General features: G+C 37.9%; 1 protein-coding gene across 1 annotated transcript in view; it reads right to left on the bottom strand.

Moving 5' to 3' along the window:
* Positions 1-10157, bottom strand: part of MAP3K5 (mitogen-activated protein kinase kinase kinase 5) — a 107578-nt gene that overhangs the window by 35865 nt on the left and 61556 nt on the right. Inside the window, exons 10-12 of the mRNA XM_010574640.1 lie at positions 9475-9628; positions 6450-6557; positions 1092-1141 (exon numbers count right to left, since the gene is read on the bottom strand). Of these exons, the coding sequence (XP_010572942.1) occupies positions 1092-1141; positions 6450-6557; positions 9475-9628 (312 nt within the window). The remainder of the gene's footprint in view (positions 1-1091; positions 1142-6449; positions 6558-9474; positions 9629-10157) is intronic.

Raw genomic sequence — 10157 nt, 5'->3', positions numbered from 1 at the left:
AAGAGCCGGGGGGGGGGGGGGAAGAGAGACTAAGACAAAGAATTGATCCCAGGAGGTCACAGCAGTGGTAGAACACTGCTTTCTTACTATCAGAAGATACAAACTGCAAGGCTGGACCCTGCCAAACAGGGTGCACACTATGTTCAACCTGGGCTAGCAGAGCAGAACCACTAGCTCAGATTTGGCTGTTCTCTGCTGACAATATGGCACACAATCCAGTAGAGAATTCTCCCTAAAAGAAGTCTCCCTAGTAGACAGAAAACATTTTGCTGAAATCAAGCAAATACATGGCAAAGTTCCTCCTTTGTCATTATCTCACAAGCCCTAGCCCAAAGAGGGAAGTACGCTGAAGGAAAGAAAGGTGGCATTGAACATATAACATCATTCTCTTCTGATCCAGTCTTGCTCATGTCGTTCCTGATCCTATGATTTATTAATCCACATTAACCTACTCTACATGAATATCTGGGAGGTTAGGGGTTGATATCATCCCCCCCCCCCCCGCCTTCTCCTATTTATTCCCTTTTCTGCTCTCTCAGACTTCAAGTTTTCACTTTGTGGTCTAACTACCACTCTGTGTTGACAGGCTCCTCTCCTTATAGGCCTTCTCTAAAACAGTTTTGCTGCCATAAACAGACACAGAAACAAAAAACCCCCAAATGTACACACTCACACCAAAACCCAACAGGATATTGCATCCACATGTTACTTCCTGGCTTACATATTCCATGCACCAGGCAGCTGCTGGCTGTGACAGAACTCAGGTAAAATGACATGAGACATTGGCAGTTATTTTAATTCAATCTTAATTAGCATAAAGTAAGTGACTGCCAACTTTTAGAAAACATTAGTTCTTTAATTCAAGGGGCTACATTAGCTAAGTTTTACATAATGAACTCTGCAAGTGGTCATTTCTGAATCTGGAATAAGACTCCTGGGGCTTTACTTAGAGCAGGGCATCTGTGAAAGTACCTGCAATACTCTGCTCCAATTCTGTCTCTGTTACTCCACAAAGGTCCACAGCAGCAGCGTAATACAATACTCATTCAATTACTCTTTTAATTTCAAAACATGAAAGGGAAACAACTTACCTTACTCCTCTGATAGAAGCAGCACTGAAGTTCCACTCATGGATACCCTTCTGTAACACGCAGAAGAGAATAAATAAATAAAACATTATTTTTTGTGAACGAAGTGCTAGTAGGCATATCTTCTAGACTGAAACTCAAAAGATGGAAAGAGAAACACTTGAATTACAACAGCCTATTACCTTTTAACAGTTATTTTTCAGGGCATTTCCCCCCCCCCCCCAAAACCAAAGCAACAGCAGTTCTAGATACAAGTTTTGGTTGGTTTGTTTCTTCACTGTTTACTCTGCAAACACAATATACTATTTTAGAAAGCATGCAAGCAAATCAGAAGATCAGAAGGTCTGCCAGTATAGCCTGGTCTGGGTGCTGAACATGGGGTCACATGCAACCCTCTGGAAAGTAGGGGAAAAAAATTCCACTTCTGAGAATAAGAAGAGCTTGCTCTGCATGTTCAGTGCCCTAGGCGTGTGGGAGGAGGAGGTGGAGAGAGCTACAAGCAGGAAGTCTGACACTGGAGAGCAAAGTGGGAGATTCTTGAAAAGTAGGAGGAATTGCCTGGGGAAGGAGCAGATCTGAAGGCCAAGTGTCTAAAGAAGCAGAAAGGAGGCTATTTCCCTAGGAATCCAGAAGAAAGCAGTAAGAACGTACCCAAACCCCTAAGAGCTGCTGGAGTAATAAACAAGGCTACAAGAAAGAAGCCACCCTATGAACAAACAAAGAGCCAGGACTCACTTATTTTCAGATCTTTTAAGTTTATATGTGTCACATTCAGCAGAATTGGTTTCTCTCTGCAGACCGTCATATTGCTCTATGTTTATGTTCTAATAAAACTTTACCGTAGGAAATGGAAGCCTTTTGTATCTTCTAAAGAAAATATTCTCCTTTCAGGAAAAGGTGGAACTACACCACCTCAAAGTCCTGGCAACCTTGGAAGCCCACCACAATGAGCAACATATTTGAAGAACCTCCGCTTTCTAGAGCTGAATGTCATTTGGCATTTTAGTGACCTGAGCAATTAAAAGGCACAGAGACATTTCTTGCTGGGAAGTAATTTACAGCATAAGAGCATAGTGTCAAACAATCAAATGTATTCCAAAAGAGGACATGAAAATGTGTAGCTTATAAAACATTTCATGAATAGTGAAATATGCAGAAGTCAGAACAGATACACTGCCAAAATAGTTGCACAATGTGCAGGAAATGACACAGGAAGTTATCCTCCCAGCTATAACAGCTTTCTATAAGGCTTCCTACAACAATTTTCTCCTCCTCTGTAATTCCCTCCTTCCTGCTCAAATCACATTAAAGGCTGTGATGCCAATATAAAATGCGTAACACAACGTACCAAAAATACAAGCAAACATCTTTGAAGCACAAGCTTCACACTATTGTAATTGTAAAGTACAAAGCGGTTAACTCCAATATCTCTTCAATGTTAAATGGGGGGAAGGGTTTCTCCAGTGGCATACAGGGACAGGAGAATAGCCTGATATTAAGAAAAGGTGGGATTGCATCTTGAAGCGGAGGTACTAACTGATGCTAGTATGAAGCGCTTGTGAAATTACTATTCAAGTTGCCTGGTTCTCTTGCATGAAGAAAGATCACCAACTCAATCCCTCTGCTAAGGAGGATGTATCTGAACTATCTTTTAATCCTCCCTCCACATACAAACTCTGACACTCTCCAATTTTCCATGCTTGGAAACACTCTTCAGAGCTTAGCTATTGATACTTGTCCAATTCCCACTATTAGGAATAATCTGAAATCTAAACAAGTTAAAATATATGTCCTGACAGGCAGACACGCTCAAGAAGTTAAACAAGAAGCATTAAGTATTGTGGGTTTTACCCATCATCTACGTGCAACTGATCTCTCAGATTCATACATCTTTTATTCACCACACAAAGTTCTCAGGCAATGAAATAATATAAAAGTTCTGTCCCTCATAATCTTGCCAAGTTTTGAGTACATTGGAGTAAATATATCAGGCGTGCTATCCAAATTCAGCATCTGTTCTTTGGTTAGGCAAAAAAACACCAACCACCCAAAACAAAACTCAAAACGGATTCAGAAGCCAATGCAAAACAGAGACAGGCTGTTCTATTTCAAACTTGCAAACAGCACTGCTGCATTCCTCTAACCCCATGCGGAAAGAGCTGCTAAAATTAGGGAACTGCAAGGCAAAGGTAATGTGCATTCTACAAAATAAAATGCTATCTGATTTTTATAGGCATTTGTTTATGTTAAACTTGGTATTATTAAAAGGCATAAATGTTAAGATATGCTGCTAAAAAAGCCATGGCAAAGGAAAAGGTCACATTATTTATCCTGGTATTGAGTGTCATTTGCCTACTGATTACAAAATTGCCAGATGCAGGCTCCACTGAGTTCCAGTTTGGATTTGAAACAGAAATTCAGTTTCTTTGTGCGTGAAAGGAAGATCATACACTTCGTAACTCACAATTATTATCCTCAGAGCACTGACTGAATTTTGGAAAATAAGTAGAACCATTAATTTATAAGACAAAATGAACTGACATCTGAAGCACAAGCTGGGAAAGCTCTGACAGACCTATGGTAGGCAGACTGAAATTAGGTAGTTGAAGTTTTCAAACCCAGCTGTCTAACCTGCCCTTGCAGCAGGAATAGGTGGTCTTTGCTTGTTAATCAGCCCCTAAAATACCTGTTTTCAGCCTAGTAAGGATCAAAGTAAGAATATTCCTCTTTGCAGTGGGCTGACAGTTAATACATCCATTTCCTTCACAAAATCTCTTATCAAAGACAAATATTATATTGGTTATATTCAACTGAAAAGGAAGCTGGTGTCTCCAAATTTTTCTAGTCCCTTTCTCCCTGTAAGGTTTCTGATGGATTCTAAGGACTTTGACAACCTTGCAACAACAGACTATAATTGTACAGCTGAAGGGATAACTACCAAATTGCCCATTGCATTCTTTTGATAGGTATTACAGCTCACAGGGCAAGGATGCCTCCACTGCGTATCAATCAGATCCCAGGCTACTGAATAAGCTCACAACAGTAAGGATTCTGGCCAGAGCAAAAGTACTAGGGAGTGCATTTAAAACTGACCTTGTCTAATGTTATTGATTAACTCTAGCGTTTTCCTATTTTTGCTGCTCTAATGTGCAGAAAACACAGAGACACTCCCCAAATCAGGAAGGAGAGAAAAGAGGAAAAAAAAGGTATAACATTCTATAAAGAAACTTTAAAAATGGAACAACAGGTTACAAAGTCTGCAATGCCAAAATACCTATCTACTGAACACCAAACAGGTACAGACTAATACATCCAAATCCTTCTCCCAGTCACAGGATGACTGGGCGGTCAAGTGACACTGACTATGAAAAAGCTACGAAAAAGGCCATTGCTGAAAGTATCAAGCAAAATAGCCCAGTAGCTGAAAGATACATGAATGCACCTTGAAATACCATTTTTAGAATATTAGTGCACATGCTCAAGCAAGGTTAACTCAAACTGGAACATAAGTCGTCATGGCAATGAAATGCCATGTGTGGCCAGGACACCAAGCCTACTTGTTTTGCCTAAAAAAACCAAACAGCCCAAACCACCAAGAGATATTAGAATTCTCCTTAAAACTACTCTAAGGTAAACATCAAAGAGAGAAAAGAACCACTTAAACACTGTGTTAGCAAAAGAACAAATGAGTATGAAACGGCAACAAATTCAGACTGAAAGCTAGAAGACTTAAAAGTAATGCTCTACTTCACCAGCAGTATTCCACTCTAGGCTCTTCTAGAGGTGCAGTGGCATTCCCAAAGCACTTTCCAGCACAAAAGGTCATCTGTGAAACCTACACTAGTATTCAGAGCTTGATCACTTTATGTGAAACATTATATGGCAAGAGTTTCTGCAACAGAGGTGAACAGGATTCAATAGTCCAGAAAATTCCTTCTAGCCCTATGTTCCTTCTTATGCTATAGATAAGCCACTTAACAGAATGGAAAGTATTTTTTGGAGGTAAACTACATACACACAAATAAAAGCCTACAAAACAAACAAAAAAAAGCCATATACAGGTAGTTTCTAAATAGACTAAATTCTGAATACAGAAATACTTTCAGAACAGATATTTTACAATAGAAAGGTTTACTCTGTAGTACTGACAAATCATTATTTACTGTACGGCAAATTTTGGTTTTGTCCAAGAATTGCATAAATTTATTTTTTATATTATTCTCAGAGGCTGAGCCTACTTAGAAAAACATCAGTCAGAATAAACCACAAATAAACAGAAATTCATTGGTCTAGGCAAACACTTCAGTTTGTGCTCAAAATATGCTATTTCAGCCACTGTCCACTTACATTTTCTCATGTACTCACAACAAAAATTCTAAGCAGTATGGCCTCACATATTCTGCATGCAAAAATGTTTCTCCTTTAACAGACTAAAGTACAAAAGCTGAAGGATGGATTACCTGAAAAATAGGTCTTCACTGTCCTATCCTGCAGGCAAACAAAATACTTTCATGGAAGAATGAATAGTGCTAGTTCTTACAAATCACACCATCTCCATTGTTGTGCCTCCAGCTGACTCAGCCTCCATTCACTCTTCATATACTCCCCCCACGTTTCTGTGCTCCTGTCCTTCTCTGAGGTTCTACGATGTCCTCCCTGTCTTCACCCTTACCAACATTTTGCTTCCTAAGCATCCCAGAATGCAATAATCATTCTAGGTTTTCCTCTCCCCTTGCATGTCCAGATTTTCTAAGCTCCTTTCCAAACATGTCTGGCTATCTCACACCTTGACATATGGATTCCCAGCTTTTTCAATTTCTAGACCTTCTGAGCATCTATCTATCCTTCTGCCAAATACTTCTTTGGCTTTTGATCGATTCCACTCCCCTTTTAAGACACCAGTCTCTATTACTTTCATGTTAAAGGAGTATTTACCACAGCTGACAAGTAATACTGCAAGTACAGAAGAAGATTCTTCTGTTTGTATAATTTATGTGACATTATTTGTATGATGACAGTATACTGTAAATTACTTATGAAATCTTAAGCAACAGACTTCTTGTATATTATGCACTGATTTAAAACCTGAAAGAAGATGCAAATTATTTTTAAAAATGTAGAGAAAAGATCCATTGAACAAGACAAACTTAAAGAAAAAGTTAAGAATGCCATATTAAAACAAAAAAACCCACCACGATGGCAACATATGTCCACAGTATCTTCCTGTGTGTTACTGAAACACTTTTCTCCTTTGCAGAATCCATCATTAGATTCAACTGTTTACATGTTATATGCCTTATGTACCATGCATACTTTTAAACTGTGAAAAAAGTTACAACTACAGACAACATCATGGTATACCTTGTCATCAGGCAGCACATGCCAGATAGATACAGTCTTCTCCTCGGCTTCACTGTTGATGGAGAGATATGAGGGCTGATAGATTTTTGTTGGTTCCAATATTAAAACCTTGTAGAAAAAATAAATTTTTAAAGAGTTAGTACAAAAAATGTAGAACTTTAAAAAGTATTAAAAACTGTTAAAACTATTTCTGTAGTCATACCATAGCAGGAAAAACAGGGGAAACAGAATGAAAGGTAAAATTTTGGGTACTGGGCTAGTTTAGTAAGGCTGACAGTAACTTAGGTTAAAAAAAAAAAAAAAAGACCAATTTTAACTTAGTTTTTATATAAGGTTATTGCGTGTCAACTGGTAGCACATATTAATTTTCCAAATTATTTCTCTGACAGCTATCACATTTTAAAATATTTCTGTCACAATTCATTCTCTTGCAATGCCATTCAATAACCTCCATCTCCCATGTGGACAGAATTCATGGTATACCTTTATCATCTTTTGGTAGAAGCGCATTTGAGTGCATCAGAAAAACACATCAACCTAGAGCTAGCCTGAACTGCTTTTGATTTAGACCACCATGAAGTGTAGCCACCAGATCAAATGATTTTCTCAAAAGCAACGAGCACCACTGCAAGAGGCTGACAGCTAAAGATTATAGACAATTTCCTGGAATAAGTGAAACAAAAACTAGAACCATCATGTAAAAGAGATGGCATGCAATGCAGCAAGATTTAGTCTAACATAACCACTTAGTAAACAAAGCCAGCCACTCTGCCACTTTAGTTATGTTCTGCCAGAATTACTTCCAGATCTTTAAAGCTTCCAGTATGCTTTAAAGGAAAGTCAACAAAAATTTGGCTATTTGAAGAAATGTGGTTTCTTATTAGAACTGTTTGTTTATTTTAGATTTTCAGTGGTTAAAATCTGATGTCTAAAACACCAATTCTACATTGCCTGTGTTGAAGGTATTCCCATTCTTCAGAATGTAAAGTATTGGTATTAATTAAAGAAAAAGCTACTTTTCCACTGCAGCACACATAGGAAGATTTCTAGCCCTCAGTGTTTAGCTGAAAGACATTTATAAAATAGGACTAAGTTAAAGATGGCTAACAAACTGATAACCTCCTTCCTTTCTTCTGCCCTTCCCTCTCCCGTAAAAGCTCCAATCAAACATCATCTTCAAAATATCCAAGATACAGAATTTCTCATTTGAAAATTTTTTGAAGTTCAAAGAATTGCTTTAGGAAATAATGCTTGACTAGGGCAACTTGGTCTACACCTATTTAAAAAAACCAAAACAAAACCATAAACACCTAAGCAGAAAATCTTTTAAAGAACCATGGCTTAGAGTCACCTCCTACAGAGTCAATAAGCACACAGATACACTGGAAGAAGTGCAAGGCCAAATTTTAAAAAGTACTTAGGCATTTAACTCTGTAAATGATGACCAGTGGGACTTCAAATGTGTTGCTTGGCATCTCCAGACACTTATAACTTCTAAAATCTGGTTTAAACCATTTCACAGATCAGGGTCTTTAGCCTGTAGCAAGTTACCCACAGGCTGTGTCATTTCTTCCTCCAAAGGCCAAAAAGAGGATGATAACACTGATAGATACTACCAGATAAGAGAGTAATTGACAGGTAAGTTAGTACAGATGGATAGTGAATTCCTTAAGTTCAAGTTCTGAGAACAATTCACAATAAGGAAATCTGCAAAAAATTTTTTAGAATAAATTATTTATAAGAATCTGGGAGAAGGGAGGGAAAAGAAAGTAACTATGTTTCATTTTGTTGACTTGTTGAATAGGGTGATTCTCCTTCTGAATAGGCACAAATAGAATTTTTGTATTATGAGAAATTATGTACATCTGTCCACAACACCAGCATAGTTTCCTGTACAACAAAAACTATGTGGTCACTGGGTTTATCTTTTGGCTTATGCTATCTCAATGTTCTGTTTCGGTTTGTCTCTTAATAAAAAGCCAAACCATTTGACTTGGACAGTTTCGTAAGTCAGAGCCTATTTTAAGTATCTAATCGCGCCACTTCATCATCAAAAAAAAAATCTAAAGAGAATATGGCCTTGTCTTTTACAAACACCAGAGAATTCAAAATATTTTTTGCTTCCCTGCAAAACTTTACACCTGTTCTCCTTGGAGGAGAACCAGGCTCCCTAGACAGTCTCATGTTGCTTTCACTTTACTGCCTCAAGCTGTTGCTGTTCAACACTAGAGCCTTCCTTATGGTTTATCACCTCATCTACACACAGAAGCCAAAAGAACTGTACAAAACAACCAGTATGCACTTCAAGTATCTGGGAGACAACAGGAACTGCTATTTAAAACAAAAAGCTGTATTTTCTAATGGTTAGCTGAAAGGAATACCCAAGATATTATTTCCCATACACATATAGTTAATATGTACAGGGAACAACAATCTTTTTACAGTATACTTTCAGGATGTTGTAGAACACCAGGGTATCTAATAAAAATTTTCAGCAAAATGTTTCTGTAAGAAATCAGAAAAGTGCATATATATGTATACTTATAGTGCAATGTTGTTGAAATACATTGTCTAGTAGCTGGAACAATAGATTTCTGACTGCTTGGGCTGATTTTTAACCTCTAAGAGCACAGGCTTAATTGGCAGTAGCATATGCCAAGCCTGCTGAGCTAGAAAGAGACTGAAATTAAATATCTTTTCTTCAAAACATAATATAGTTAATATAGTATCACCTGGAATGCACTGCAAAGGTTTGCTTTAGAAGTATACCCATTGGTAGCAAACACTAAATAGCAAAATTCTATCTTGACTTTTTTCCTCATTACTTTCATATGGAACACACTGTGCAATCCCATTGTAGCCACATGCAATCAATTAAAACCAATCTAATATGCAGGCCAAATACATTTCTTCTGGACAAGCAGTTTATTGTCTGGCAACCTAAAAACAAAAAGTGTTTTGTGTTCATTTCCTTCATGTCACAATTTATTAAAAAACCCAAACTAACAATGAAACAACCACTTACTGGAAATCGAACTACAGACACATCTGTCTTTGTGGCTTCAACAAGGAAGTCCATCCAGAAGTCCACAAGTTCCTGTTTGGCCGTATGTTGTTCTGGAGTCAGTTTCTTAAAATGCTGATATATCAAAACAGTCTCTACAATAGACTTCAGGTACCTGTGATCATCCAAGCATACATAGATTATAAATTCAATACAGTTTGTAAATGATAATGTCTCTACCTTAATCACAACTGAAACATTCACCACTGCAACACCAAGGCAGCCGGTAAGATTTTGGTTCTCTAGGACTGCTTTTAATAATAGCAATTCCCCATTTAGAACTGGAAATGTAGCTGCTACATTAGTAACCTGAAATACAAATGAGTTCTGGGACACTCCTTCCTGCATATATTCCTGATCCTGTCTCCTATCCTAAACCATGAAAGCTTCATGAAATAGCTAAATCCTCTACCTATGGACCAAACTGAGCCCATGTCAAACTTGTTTCAGTAGTGACCAACCTCAAATAAAAACCCAGGTGAGAAGTCCACTGGTTTAACTTTCTACGCTGTTCTGTCTTGGTTATTTTATCTGCATGGGCAGTTGTTTAACACAGATTTCTAAAACACGACACTTCTGGAACTGACTATGCTATAAAGATGACAACAGCTACGCTAAGCAGCCTTTGGCATTGCTAGGGAAGG

The sequence above is a fragment of the Haliaeetus leucocephalus genome, unplaced genomic scaffold, assembly GCF_000737465.1.
Source record: "Haliaeetus leucocephalus isolate CR32 unplaced genomic scaffold, Haliaeetus_leucocephalus-4.0 Scaffold450, whole genome shotgun sequence".
Taxonomy (NCBI): domain Eukaryota; kingdom Metazoa; phylum Chordata; class Aves; order Accipitriformes; family Accipitridae; genus Haliaeetus; species Haliaeetus leucocephalus.
The sequence above is the reverse complement of the archived record's forward strand: the minus strand, read 5'-3'. Positions and strand labels throughout refer to the sequence as shown.